General features: G+C 42.0%; 1 protein-coding gene across 1 annotated transcript in view; it reads left to right on the top strand.

Annotated features, from left to right (window-relative positions):
- LMCD1 (LIM and cysteine-rich domains 1) overlaps window positions 1-4,422 on the top strand; it is an 88,732-nt gene extending 84,310 nt beyond the window's left edge. The window contains exons 4-5 of the mRNA XM_006876591.1: window positions 2,381-2,596; window positions 4,250-4,422. Of these exons, the coding sequence (XP_006876653.1) occupies window positions 2,381-2,596; window positions 4,250-4,408 (375 nt within the window). The 3' untranslated portion in view covers window positions 4,409-4,422. The remainder of the gene's footprint in view (window positions 1-2,380; window positions 2,597-4,249) is intronic.
- Window positions 4,423-15,515: the final 11,093 nt, after the last annotated feature.

The following is a 15,515-nucleotide window of genomic DNA, read 5'->3' as shown; positions in this document are numbered from 1 at the left end:
AAATAACTCTAGAAGGGGAAATAACTCTAGAAGGGGAAATAACTCTAGAAGGGGAAATAACTCTAGGTTTCTATTGTTTTCCTTGTTAGTTGCCATTGAATTGCCAACTCACAGCAGCCCACATGCAGCAGAAGGAACCAGGGCCTAATCCTGCATTCCTTTCAGGACCCTTGTTTGTTTCAATCTAATGTTGAAGCTATTGTGTCAATCCATCTCATTGAGGTTTTCCTCATTTTTGCTCATTCTCTGCTTAAATAACCATAATGTGCCTTTTGGGGCTCCTGGTGTGGCACTGTAGGATAAGCACTAGATTGAATAGTGAAAGGGAGTTAAGCAGACAAATAAGGGTGGGAAGAGTGTTTCATACATCCTGAACAGCATGTACAAAGGCCGGGGCAAGGAAGAACGTTCATTCATTTGGCAACTATTGATGGGACAATTTCGTGTGTGGTGGGCACTTTTAGTGTCGGTGGAAGAGACAGACACAAACCTAATGATCACAAAGATATCATATCCCAAGAGTAACTGACTGATGGTCACTGGACCCAGATGATACACCAATCACTGGTTCTCAAAATAAGATCAGGGACCCAATAACTTTTGGAGGGATCTGTGAGGTCAAAATTATGTTGGGTTCCAAATAGTCTATGTAGCCATGCCACTGTGAAGGATATGGGACACAACTGTCTCTCCAAGTGTGAGCTACACACAGTGATTTCTTCCCAACAAATGTGGTGTGGAGAAGGGTAGGTTGTAACTTTACAGTGGAGAACACTGGCAAAGACCACCTCACCGGTGATCAAGGTTGATATGATATATGATGAGAATGCCACTTCACTTTGTGGGCTTGCTCTAATCATGAAAAATCCATTCATTACCTGATCAGCATTCCTCAAAACTGTTCAAGGTTGTACATAACAAGCAAAGTCTGAGAAACTGCCACAGCTAAGAGGAGTCTGCAGGGAGAAGACCACTAAATGTAATGTGGTTTTCTGGGGCCGAAAAAGGATATTAGGACTCTATGATACCGTGGGTGACTCTGCTGGTATTTAAAAGCTCAGTGACATAGCTTCCCAATCATAGCAATGTGCAAGCCACCACAGTACAATAAACTGACAGATGAGTGGTAGATATGTTAACGCACAGAAACTAGGCATGGCATATGTGACAACTCTTTACAACCTTCACATTTGTCCTGTAAGTCTAAAATGATTCTGAAATTTAAAATTCAATCAAAGAATTATGCTTGCATAAAAGATCCACAAGGTGGCTCAATGGTTTTAATGGAATTGAGTATGCAGATACATGGGTACATTTCATCTGACTTTTGAGAAACTACCACACATCGAATTTTGATGTCTTTGAAGTCGTACATGGAAGAATCAGCACAATTCTCTGGAAAGCCTATTAAAATATACATCACTCCCTTTTCCAACTTCATATTAGTGTGAAGTCAGATTTTCTTCATATTCTTCAACTCAAACAACCTTACATAAAATATTAAATTCAGAGGCAGGCATGAGAGAGTAAGCGGGTCATTAAAGGGACTTGCCTAACTGTACAACAGAATCACTCTTTTCACTATGTATGATTTGTTTTGAAAAATATCATTATTTTTAATAACAGATATTTATGTTAACATGCTATGGATTTATTATGATCATATAAAATGAATGAATACATAAAAATTGAAGATGTTTCTCAGTTTTAATTTGTCTCATGGTGAATATTAATAGATATTACCCACATGAACTAAAGTCTTCAGGATATCTGTAATTTTTAAGAGGATAAAGAGTCCTAAAACCTAAGTCCTAAGTTTGAGAATCACTGGTGCTATAGAAATCATTGAATCCTCACAGTAGCCTATTCAAACCCAAACAAAGCCACTGTCATCGAGTTGATTCCAATTCAAAGCAACTCTGTACAACAGAGTAGGGCTGCTTCACTGGGTTTCTGAAACTGTAAATCTTTATATGAACAAACAACTGCGTCTTTCTCCCACAGAGTAGATGGTGGATTTGAACCACTGAACTTGTAGCTGAACCCACTGTACCACTAGGGCTCCTTAACAGCCTACTGTTGTGGTTGTTGTTAAGTGCAAGTCGGTTCTAATAGTGACCCTGTATAGGGTTTCCGAGAGCAGCTGGTGAGTTTGAACCGCTGACCTTGCAGTCCAGCGCCTTATCCTACAACGCCACACCAGGACTCCTTAACAGCCTATTAGATAGGCATTATTAGCCCCCTTTGTGGATAAGAAAATTGAGGAACAGAGAGGTATAGTAAATTGTTCCAGGTCATCAGAAAGTTTAGAGTCAAGAGCTGGTATTTAATTCTATGTCATTATGCTTTCCTGACTACCTGTGTCTTGGTGGTCCTCTAGGTCTGTGAGCTCTGTAAGGAGGTGGCCCCTGTGGACAGCCCCGTGGTTTACTCGGATAGGGCAGGCTACAGCAAGCAGTGGCATCCAGCCTGTTTCGTGTGTGCCAAGTGCTCCGAGCCACTGGTGGACCTCATCTACTTCTGGAAGGATGGGGCCCCCTGGTGTGGCCGCCATTACTGTGAGAGTCTGCGGCCTCGGTGCTCTGGCTGTGATGAGGTAAGTCTGAAGGGAAGGAGGAAGAGAATCTAAACAGCAGATTAGCTGCCTCATTTCTGTGGAAAAAGCCAGAGACCTAAAGAGTGTGACTTCACTGATGTGGTCTATAGATAGGAGAACGAAGACTCAGGCCTCCCTTAACTACTTCTGTTGTTGTGAAGTGCCCTAAGTCAGTTCAGAGTCCTAGTGACGCTGTATAGGATTTTGGAGGAGCAGCTGGTGAGTTTGAACCACCAGCTTTGTGAGTCAAACTGACTTGGAAGCCTAGTGCTTATCCTATAGCACCACACATCTTCATATTGAGCCAAAACCTGTCTCTCACTCTCTTCCATATAAAGTTAAGGCCTTGCAATCAATTGCCTTACTCAATACATGTACTATCAAGTCATAGCGAAAAGGAAACAGGCTTTAAAAAGGACTCACAGGAGGCCTGCCGTCTGACCTCGTGTTCATGAAGAACACCTTGTATTCACAGAAACAACACTCTATCACTTGTTAAGGGTTTACCACAGGTCAGCAATTACTATGCACTATGAGTGCATTGTTCCATTTAAATGCCACAGCGGCCCTTTAAGGAGAGATTATCACTAGCCTCATTTTATGTTTAGGGAAAGAGCAGCTCTGAGAAGTCAGTGATCATGTGATAGCACTAACTTTGTGTCAGTCACTAGTCCAGGCCTTGGTCATAAAGCTCGCAGCCATCGAATCAATTCCAACTCAAAAAGATGCCGTAGAGATTTTACGAGGCTGTAAATCTTTAAAGGAGAAGAAAGCCTCATCTTTCTCCCACAGAGCAACTGGTGGGTTTGAACTGGCGACCTTGCAGTGAGCAGTCCAGTGCTGATTCTACAAAGCCACCAGGGCTCCATGAAACCCTACACAGTGGATAGTATCTGTAGCCCGATTTTGCACACGTGGAAACTGACAGTAATTTAAGCTTAACCTTAATTTAACTACTTAACTTTAAGCTGAGGTTGGAGTCCTGATGTGATGCTGTAGGATCAGCACTAGACTGTGAACTGCCAAGTCAGTGAGTGGTTCAAACCCATCTGCTGCTTCTCAGGAACTCTATACAGTGTCTCTAAGAGTATGAACTGACTGGACAGCACTTAACAAAAACAAGAAGCTGAGATTAAGTAATTTGCCCTAGGTCACAAAAAAAGTGAAGCTTTGCACTGGCTCCGGGTTGAATCTGAAAGCAGACTAGCCAGTATGCTGTCTGAGCCTCAGCGTCCCTCACCATCTAAATATTCCAAAGCCTCACTTTATTCCAATCCCAAAGGAATCTGTATGAATGACCACTGGCAGTACCTCAAAATTAGCTCTTGTTAGGATGGTAATCTTGTCACAGAACACAACTGGGTTTAGGAGCTCACCCAAATAGTGTCACAGATGCTAGAAAAGTCAAACCTGCTTGTAGTAGAGAATACTTCTTTTTTTAATAACTTGAGAAATTGAGCTGCCACTACCGCCTTCCCCAAATACTATATATACTTAGTGCCCCAGACTTATGTCCGATTGCTCCTCGGAGAAATCTAAAGGTCAAAACAAGAATGAGATGGGTCAGTCTACATTCTTCAACTTGTCCCTGGCCCACTCTCTCTCCCTAGGGACAAAAGCTGAGTCATGCATTTCTTCTCTTCCCCTCCCCAGATTATATTTTCAGAGGACTACCAGCGCGTGGAAGACCTGGCCTGGCACCGAAAACACTTTATCTGCGAGGGCTGTGAGCAGCAGCTGAGTGGTCGGGCATACATTGTCACCAAGGGTCAGCTCCTCTGCCCAACTTGCAGCAAATCCAAATGCTCCTGAAGCTCACAGCCAGAAACCACAGGACCTCACCAAGAAGGAGAGCCAATGTATGCCCAAGTCATCCTGGGGTTCTGGCATGACAGCCAGAAAGCAACATGAACAATGATTTTAGGTTGATTGGTGATGGATCCTAAGGGTCACTAGTTTTGAAACCAAAAATATTCTAAGAAGTATTAGGATGGAATTGTTTTTGCTGTTGTCGTTATTGATGTTTCCCAGCTACAACCAGCTGAAGGCACAAAATAGCATCCCACAAGGGACCTCTAGGAGGCGCTTCCCAGAATGCAGTTCTGCGTGATCCAATCGCATAGTTGTAGAATGTGCATGCTTGTTCCTAAACATGGAACTCTTCCAGGAGGAGCAGGCTGCAACCCCAACCAAAACTTGTTGCCTCCTTTTCAAATGAAGTTTGAATGTTAAAAAACTTTCCTTGGCATGATAAACGTATCAATAAAGAGTTTATGAATTCCATATATGCCCTTATCTAGTTATTTACACTAAGCGGTGATTTTACAGGCTCTAACTCCATGACCCTGAACTCAGGTGCCGACAGAAGATACTGCGAATGCTAAGGAACCAACCTCTTTCTTAATCACGTCCTAGACTTTCTTGGGGTGCAGAGGTCCTTGAGTCAGAATCCCCTGCCCACCCATATCAGATACCCCAGCTCAGTGTTAGAAACATGAGTATCATTTAAGCCTCATGGTTTCATGGAACCTCAAAAAGTGGTCTCCTGGGAGTGAGTGAGCTACTTTTTAGCCAGCTCAACTCCAGTGCCCTCAAAGCCCAGGCAAGTTAGGTCAGTGTTGGGGAGTGACCATCAGGACCATGCCAGCCCTGCCAGCAGTGGGTATCATATACATACACAGAGAACCAGTGTGGGCAGATTTTTTAAATTGTGGGATTTAAAACTGTTTTTTTGAATATTTCCAACTGAACATTGAATAAGCCAAATATAACAGGTCTTTGGGCCAGATTTTATTCCTTTTATGGTCTCTGTGAGCATTTTCCAGACTCCAAATTCGTTTTCACTCCACAATTCCTAAGAAAATGCATATCTTTTTCTACTGGGATCTAAGAGCAAAAAACAAAAACAAAAAACAGGTCCAGTCACTATAGCCTTCTTCTTTCCTTATCTCTTCCCCATCTGTTGCCAAATTTCTTTAATTTTGCCATCCTAATTTTACTTTCACCATCCTTTATCTAAAATATCTCTATTTGTGAGCTTTGCAAGTTTTACCAAAGTCGTTGCTTTGGTCAATATCCTCCTAAAGTGTTTCTACAACCAGCTCTCCTACCCAGCCCCCCTCCTTGTCCCTACTGAGTCTATCTTCTCAAAGACAAGTGTGGTATCTTTGTCCCCCAAACTCAAAGACTCCCCATTGCCTATCAAGTTAAGATCTGACATTTGAATCCTTCTCAAACTTGGCTTTGCTAATGCCTGGCCTTAGAGGGCTCCACTTGTATCCATTTCTATTTCCCTGTTTCTTTGTCTGGTCCTGGGCTGCAGTCTGCCCAGTGATTGGTCAGTCAGTAGACTGTACAAATGAAGTATCTGTGGCTTAAGGAAAAGGGATTGGTCCGTTCCTGACCCCAGTGGGAGGGCTATACCTTGAAATTGACAAATTTGTGTAGCTATGCAGTCCCGGTGTGGCACTATAGGAGAAGCAGTGGACCATAAGGTTGGTTTGAACTACAAGGTCAGTGGTTCAAACTCATCAGTCACTCTTTGGAAAAACCTATACAGGGTCACCTTGAGTCAACAACAACTCAAGGGCATTTAACAACAACAAAACAGGCAACCTCATTGAGGCTTTTGAGACAGACACAGGAGGAGAAACAGCAGAGAGAAGAAGCAAAAAGAGAGAGAGAGACAAGAGAGCTGTAACCTAGATCAAGGGCTGTAACACTGACGATAATAATAGGCCCAAAGGGGCCCAGAGACAGAGCCAGCAGCAACAGACCTGAACAGGGCTCTGTAGAGAAGCTGAGAGAGGGGCCCTGCACTGAAGACTGAAAACTTTGCCTCCTTGCTTCCTGTTTCTGATCCCAAGCTGTGCCCTGTTGTTCCCAATCCTGAGTTCCTTAATAAACCACGTCAGTTCTGTGTGGGTACTGCAGTGGACTAGTGGTTGTTGTTGTTATGTGCCATGGAGTCGGTTCCAACTCATAGAGACCCTGTACAGGGTTTCCGAGGCTGTGAATCTTTATGGGAGCAGAAAGCCTCATCTTTCTCCCACGAAACATCTGGTAGTTTCGAACTGCTGACCTTGAGGTTTGCAGCCCGATTTATAACCACTATGCTACCCAGCAAAAATGTAGATCATGCTGTGGGAGGGAGGGATGTTGTCAGAATTGGTAAAAAGGTTGGAGAGTGCAGGTATGCCTGACCTCCCCTGAAAGGAATCAGCTTTGTGCAGATGGTGATTTCAATTACCCCTCATGAAGTCAGGCAGGTTCTGAGGAAACTACAATCTGCATTTCATAGCCCTTGTGATTTAGCGGTAGACTGCTCACCTTCATGAAGGAGACCTGGGTTTGATTCCCGACCAATATACCTCATGTCAGTGAAGGTTTTCCCATACATCTACAAAGAAAATCAGGAGCTTTGGTAGTGTAGTGGTTACAATTTGGGCTGCTAACCTCAAGATCAGCAGTTTGAAACTAACAGCCATTTCACGGGAGAAAGATGAGGCTTTCTGCTCCTGTAAAGATTTACAGCCTTGGAAACCCTATACAGGGTCACTATGAGTCAGGGCCAACTCCACGGCACATAACCATCACCACTACCACCACTACCACCACAAGGAAAACCAGTTAATACCACTATTATTCAAATGTATACTCTAACCACAAAAGTCAGTTAAAATAAAATTTAAAAATTTAAAAATTATGCCAACTTCTTCAGAGTCCTGGTGTGATAGCATAGGCAAAGCACTCAACCTCAAGGTTGGTTGGAACTACAAAATCTGCAAACTCAGTGGTTTAAACTCACCAGCCATGCCGTTCCTCAGAAACCCTATACAGGGTCACTATGAGTCAGAACCAACTCGGTGGCATTTAACAACAACTTCAGTCTGAAATTGATCAACCAAGCAATCAAGATGCATTGATAATTATTGGTGATCAGAATGCGAAAATTGTAAAAGAAGGAAAAAGGATTGGTAAATGGAAAATATGGCCTTGGCGACAGAAACGATGCTGCAAATTTCGTGATAAAATACCATGACCTGGGTAAAGTGCACCTTAGTCTTCAAACTGATATTTTTGCTTTAAAGAGATCTTATACAGCAGATTTGCCTAATGCAATATGTCTTTTAATTTCTTGACTGCTGCTTCCATGAGTGTTGATTGTGGATCCAAGCAAAATGAAGTCTTTGACAACTTCAACCTTTTCTGTTTCTCATGGTATTAGTTATTGGCCCAGTTGTGAGAATTTTCATTTTCTTTACATCAAAATGCAATCTATAGTGAAGGCTATAGATTTTTATCTCCATTAGTGAGCATCTCACGTGAAGGCACTTCTAGCAAGTATATCTCAAGTGGTTGATGAGTCTTCCTCCAATCCTGATGTCACTCACTTTCTTCATATATAGCTTCTCAGTTTATTTGCTCATCACACAGATTGAATAAGTATGGTAAAAGGATACAACCCTGACACATCCCTTTTCTGATTTGAAACCATTCAATATCCCCTTGTTCTTCATGAACACAATTAAATATTCTATAATTCCCATCCGTCTCACTGTTTTCCATAGTTTGTTATGATCCATGCAGTCAATATCTTTTGCATAATCAATAAAGCACGAATAAACATCTTTCTGGTGTTCTTTCAACCTAAATCCATCTGAAGTCATCAATAATATCTCATGGTCCACTTCCTCTTCTGAATCCAGCTCGAATTTCTACTGCTGTCACCATTTAAAAATTATCTACAGAAAAATTCTACTAGTGTGTTATTAATGGTATTATTCAATGGTTTCTGTATTCTGTTGGGTCACTTTTATGGGCACGATTTTAGTCCTTCAAAGGTGCCAGACTATAGTTTTGACATGGTGTACATCAACGATACAGAATTCTTCAGGGAAGGGTAAGAGAGATGGAAACACCACCTTCGAAGTGTTGTTGTTGTTGTTGTTGTTAAGTGCCGTCGAGTCGGGTCCGACCCATAGCGACCCTGTACAGGGTTTCCGAGGGTGTAAATCTTTACGGGAGTAGAAAGCCTCATCTTTCTCCCGCGGAGCGGCTGGTAGTTTCGAACTGCTGACCTTAAGGTTCGCAGCCTGATTCGTAACCACTACGCTACCAGAGCTCCGTAGATGGACCTAAATACAGGAACATACCTCCACATGTTGATATTTTTAGCTAATAGACGTGTCTCTGATTTTGTAGCAATACTTTTTTGGCTCACCCTGATATTTTCTGATCAGTATAGTTTCTCAGGAGTCCTGGTGGGGCACTGGATAAGCACTGCACTAACCACAAGGTTTGTGATTCAAACCCACCAACCACTCCTAGGAAACTTTACATATGAGTCACTGCGAGTCAGAACCGACTCCGCAGCACTTAACAAGAACAGTAAATGGTTTCTCAAGTTTGGGAATTTTGTCCATTGTAGCCCAAAACAATGAGATTGATTTCCAAGATGTTTCACAGTTTAGTCTGTGTGAATTAAGACAGTTCTGAAACCACTGTACGTCTGTCCTGTGAGGACACAAACAATAGTAATGTGACTGTTTGACTTACTGATTTATCAAACTTTGATTCCAGTGTTTGGCTTCAAATATAAGAAAATCCCATGAAAGATGACACTATGTCATGTTGTGTGTTGACTGTTCACTTCTTTGAGGAGCCAAGACTGTGGAGGACACTGTTGAGGGAAGCCTTGTGCCTTCTCCAGTCCCTCAACTGATCATTGTATTCAGTCTAAATCAGCTCATTTGAAGTTAAATGATCTCCTGGTCTAATTCCATTGTTGCATGGAAACAGAAACCCACATGAATCAACACAAAGTGTTCCTTGGGTTTGAGTTTGGTGCTGAAAAGACATAAAGGATTTGAACTTGCAGAAAAAAGAAATGCCTGTTCCAAGTAGTGGTGACGGTTATGTTCTGTGGAGTTGGTTCTGACACATAGTGACCCTGTACAGGGTTTCCGAGGCTATAAATCTTTACAGGAGCAGAAAGCCTCATCTTTCTCCCGCAGAACAGCTAGTAGTTTCGAACTGCTGATCTTAAGGTTCAAAGCCTGATTCGTAACCACTATGCTACCAGAACTCCTTCATTCCAAGTGTTGTTGTTGTTGTGAAGTGTTGTTGAGTCTATTCCGACCCATAGCGACCCTGTGTAGGGTTTCTGAGGAGCAACTGGTGAGCTTGAACCACCAACCTTGCAGTTCAAACGGCTTTGCAGTCTGGCGCATTAACCCACAGCCCCACACCAGGACTCCAAGTGAGTGCCACTCAATTCAAACCAGTCTGAACAAAAAAGTGAGAGGGAATCTACATGGCTAAAAAGTTCAAGAGACAAGCTGACTTCAGGAACAAGTTCCAATCCTGTAAGAATCTGCTTCTTTTTTCTCCATTGCATACTAATGTTTCCCTCCATTCTCAGGCAGTTTCTCTCCACATAGTCACAAACATACCACCAGTGAGGCGCAATTCGTCCTTAAAGCAAGAGATTTCTGTGACAAGGAGGTGTCGCTTTCCCAGGCCTTGTCCATTCCTCAACCACCTGTATGAGAAAGGGCACTCTGATTGACAGTGATTGGTCACATGCCAGCCAGCCAACCTCTGAGGGAGAGGCAAATACATTAGAAAAGACAGCCACACTCAAATCCTAAGTGTGAGAGGGTGTCCCTGAGTGATACAAATGGTTAACATACTTGTTTGCTAACTGAGAAGTTGGAGGTTTCAGTCTACCTACAGGAACCTCTGCTATTCATAGAGTTTTCAGTGACTAGTGATTTGGAAGTAGTTTGTCACTCTTTCTTCCTAGTCTATCTTTGTTTTGTAGCTCATCTGAAACCTGTCCACCATGGGTGACCCTGCTGTTTATTTAAAACACCGGTGGCATAGCCCTCAGAATCACAGCAACTCAAACCACCACAGAACGACAGGCAGACAAGTGGTGGCCGTTTGGCTTTATTTCTATACTGTCTCTTTAAATTTCGATATCAATCTTGATATAATCCTGATATAATCAAGATACAATCAAGATGTTCTCTCCTAATCCTATCAATCCTGGTACAATCAAGATAAGCTCTCCCAAGATGGCTAAGCTTCGTCTCTCATACTTTGGACATATTGTCCAGAGGAAACAGTCGCTGGAGAAGGATGTCATGCTGGGTAAGTAAGGTGGAGAGTCAGAGAACAAGAGGAAGACCCCTAGTGAGATGGATTGGCCAGGTGGCATCATTGATGGACTCAAGTGAGGTTGGCCCAGGATCGGACATTGTTTCATTCTGCTGTGCATGGGGTCGCTATGAGTCGGTTCCGACTCAATGGCACATGACAACAACAACAACAGGAACCTCAGAAAAAAGACCGGGCAACCTGCTTCCAAAAAGTCCCAAACATTAAAAATCCTAAGGCTCACAGTTCTACTGTGACATCTATGGGGGCTCCATTAGCAGGAATCAGTTCTGTGGCAAGTAGTGTATAGGTGGGTTTTGCTTTACTTTAAGAGAGACCAGTTAGAGAGGGAGGTGGAAAAGGAAAGCATTGTGGCAAATGGGACTCATTGAATTTCTAGAGACAGGGTTGTCGGGGTGGCATTCCAGATGGATACAACACCAGGAGCCAAGCACAGAGAAGGAACAATTTGAGAAGTTAGAAGAGAGCCAAGTAAGGAATCTGAGACGACACTATGTCCCAGAACAGGGCATCACATGAGAGGCCATCACAGGATTTGGGGGTTGGAAGTTCCTGAGAGACCAGGGGGAAGGGCAAGGCAGCAACGAGCAAGGATGAAGTCCAACACAAGTCCAACACTCATGGCTAAGTCATTGTTGTTTTTAAGTGCTGTCGAGTCAGTTCTGACCCACAGAGAACCTATGTAGGGTTTCCAAGGAGCAGCCAGTGAACTTGAACCGCCAACTTTGCAGTTCAAATCAAGTTTGTAGTCTAGCGCATTAGCCCACAGCGCCACACCAGGACACCAATGTCACTAAAAATCTCATTTGTCTTGATATATTTAAAATTACTGGCAAGATTAAAAATAACTGTTTTTAAAGGTATAAATACAAATGTTTATTCCCTGAAGACAAAGTCTAGAGAGTTTTATTGTAGCCTTTTTTTTTAATTCTATGAGTAATGATGGAGACTTACTGAAATGATTTTATGGGAAAAGCCTAATAAATGTGAAGGATGTCCTTCCATGGGTTCAAATATAGAAAGTTTTAAAATAGAAGAGTGACACAAGATGCTAATGATCCTAATATGTTAGATTGTGCCGACTGCTGGCTCGGATTCTGGTTCTTAATAAAACACAAAAATTATGAAATAATTGTTTCCCTACAAGGTAATGGTTTGGGCTCTAGCTGACAGGAAAACTATGTGGAGTTCATCTTCCACTGATAAGGAGGGAGCAGTGACAGATGGGAGGGCAACCTTAGCGAACACAAGGCTGGCCCCAGGTGAAGCCCCCAGCCAAGTGGGAAGGTGTCAGTCAGATTCGCTGCCTGTGTGGTACCCCTCTGTTATGGAGTTGTCGGTGACATCTTGGATCAGAAGAAACAAGCACTGAGCTTTCTGAGTTTGTTCCTACCTGAAAGCCCTCTAGCCTACCGCCTCAGCCTTCAAGACTCAGCACAGTATTCCCACCTCTGGGAACCAATAGTTGATTCTTCCAGACTCTTCTTTAGGTCCTCAAAGCCTCAACTAATTGTGTCTTTATGTGCTAAAGGACTTTGAGAAGCACACATAGAAAAAAATTTCATTATTATTTACAAGAGTAGAGGAGATTGCAATTTGAGTCATCATTTTCCAAGGTCCACAGATGGGTAATAATAACAGTGAAGCTGACACTTGTTGAGTATTTACCATGTCTTCTGAATCCATCAGCATCATAAACTCATTAAATTGGCAAACAATCTTATGAGGCAGACACTGTCCCCATTTTATATTGCTATAACTCAGGTGTAAAAACATTAAATGACTCAACTAAGTCCTGGTGTGGCACAGTACAATAAACAGTGAATTGCTTACCACAAGATTAGTAGTTCAAACCCACCAGCTGCTTCTCAGAAACCCTATACAGCTCTTTATGAGCTGGAACCAACTTGACGGCTCTTAACAACCATAAGACAACACAGAGGAGTCAATGTTAGGACCAAGGTAATGTCTCTGCAGAGTCCAGTCTGTTCTGACAACCCTATGCTGCTGGACATATCTGGGTGTAGCAGTGAGCAGGCAGGAAAACTGGCTGTCGAATGCCTGTTTTTGAGGAGACAAAGGCATGTCCTCGAAAAGAACACAAACAAATGCTCAAATGTGGCCTCCCCACAAGGAAGACATTTCTGCATCTTAATTTGGCTCCTGGCCAAGCTGTACTTGTGTCAGACACTATGGTTTGTCTTCCTAGTAATAGCAACTCACTTGTTCATTCATTATTCATTCATTCCCCAGCCCTGAGCTCAGCATTGGAAACACAAAGAGAAGAAAAAGCAGACATGGTTCCTGCCCCAAAGGAGCTTAAAATCTATCAGAGGAGAGTTACAAATAAGCAGACAACTAACTACTCAGGCATGCCTGAATACCAGCACAATCCTAGCTTGTGTTATTCCTAAAACCTGCTGGAAGCTATGCCACCAGTATTTTTAAGGCCAGCAGGGTCACCCATGGTGGACAGGTTTCAACTGAGCTTTCAGACTAAGACAGATATGGAATAAGGAGAAAAGGACAACTTCTGAATGTTTAGCCACTGAAAACCGTATGAATAGGAGAGGAGCACTGTCTGATAGCACCTGAATATTGAAACATTATGAATAGCACGAGACTATTGTCAGATTTAGTGCTAGAAAATGAGCCCTTTGGATTGGAAGGCACTCAAAATACAACTAGGGAGGAGAAGCTGCCTCTTCAAAGTAGAGTTGGCCGTGATGACGTGAATGGAGTAAAGATTTTAGGACATTCATTTGGCAGTGAATAGGGCACAACTAAAAACAGCTATAAACATCCATTAGTAGTCAGAACATGGAATGTAAGAAGTATGAATCTAGGAAAATTGGAAGTTGTCAAAAATGAAATGGAATGCATAAACATTGATCTCTTAGGCATTCCTGAGCTGAAATAGACTGGTATTGACCATTTTGAATCTGACAATCACATGATTTACTATGCCTAGAATGACAAATTGAAGACGAATGGTGTCACATTTATCATCACAAAGAATATTTCAAGCTCAATCTTGAAATATAATGTTGTCTGTGACAGGATAATATCCATCCACCTACATATGCACCAATCACTATAGTCAGTGATGATGAAATTGAAGAATTCTACCAACTTCCTCAGTCTGAAATTGATCAAACATGTGATCAAAATGTAATAATAATTACTGGTGATTGTAATACAAAGGTTGGAAACAAAGAGGAAGAATCAGTAGTTGGAAAATATAACTATGGTGATAGAAATGATGATGGAGATCCCATGACAGAATTTTGCAAGACCAATGACTTCTTTACTGCAAATGCCTTTTAAAAACAACAAAAATGACAAGTCTATATATGGACTGCACCAGATGGAATACACAGAAATCAAAGTGACTACATCTGTGGAAAGAGATCGTGGAAAAGCTCCATATCATCAGCTAAAACGAGGCCAGGGGCAGACTGAGGAATAGGTCATCAATTGCTCATATGCAAGTTCAGGCTGAAGCTGAAGAAAATTAAAACAAGTCCACTAGAGCCAAAATATGACCTTGAACACATCCCATCTGAATTTAGAGATCATGACCCAAGACCAAAAGAGTTGTGGGAATGACATCAAGAACATTCTACAACAAAAAAAAAAGAATAAAGGTCATTAAGAAAGCAAGTAAGGATGAAAAGACCAAAATGGATGTCAGAAGAGACTCTGAAACTTGCTCTCCAGCATAGAGATACTAGAGCAAATGGTAAAGATGAGGAGATTGAAAGAGGTGAACAGAAAATTTCAAAGGGTAGCTCAAGAAGACAAAGTCAAATATTACATTGAAATCTCAAATTTCTGGAATTAGAAAACTCAAAGAGAAGAATACACTCAGCATTTCTGAAGCTGAAAGAAATGAGGAAAAAACTCAAGCCTGTATATGGAATACTGAAGGAATCTTTGTGCAAAATATTGAATGATGCAGAAAGCATCAAAAGAAGATGGAAGGAATCTGCAGAGTCACTGTACCAAAAAGAAATGGCTGATGTTCAACCACTTCAAGAAATACCATATGATCAAAACCCAACAATCCTGAAGGAAGAAGCCCAAGGTGCACTGAAGGCACTGACAAAGAACAGGCTCCAGGAATTGATGGAATGCAAACTGAAATCTTTCAACAAACCAATGCAGCACTACAGACACTCACTCATCTATGTCAAGAAACTTGGAAAACAGCTACCTGGCCAACTGATTGGACAAGATCCACATGTGTGCCCATTCCAAAGAGAGGCAACCCAACAGAATGCAGAAATCATGAGACAATACCTTTAATACCATATGCAAGTAAAATTTTGCTAAAGATAATTCAAAAATGACTGCAACAGTACATTGACAAGGAATGGCCAGAGGTTTAAACTGGATTAGGATGAGGATGTAGAATGAGGTATATAATTGCTGACGTCAGATGGATCTTGGCTGAAAGCAGAGAATATCAGAAAGATGTTTACCTGTGCTTTATTGACTATGCAAAGGTTTTTGATTGTGTGGATCATGACAAGCTATTGACTACATTGCATGAAAATGAATATTCTGGAGCACATAACTGCACTCACAAAGAACCTGTTCATAGACCAAGAGGCAGTCGTTCAAAGAGAACAAAGGGCACTAGATGGTTTAAAATCAAGAAAAGTGTACACCAGCATTGTATTCTTTCACCATACTTATTCAATCTGTATGCTGAGCTAATAATCTGAGAAAC

Source organism: Chrysochloris asiatica, unplaced genomic scaffold, assembly GCF_000296735.1.
Source record: "Chrysochloris asiatica unplaced genomic scaffold, ChrAsi1.0 scaffold00393, whole genome shotgun sequence".
In the NCBI taxonomy this organism is placed as follows: domain Eukaryota; kingdom Metazoa; phylum Chordata; class Mammalia; order Afrosoricida; family Chrysochloridae; genus Chrysochloris; species Chrysochloris asiatica.
The sequence above is the reverse complement of the archived record's forward strand: the minus strand, read 5'-3'. Positions and strand labels throughout refer to the sequence as shown.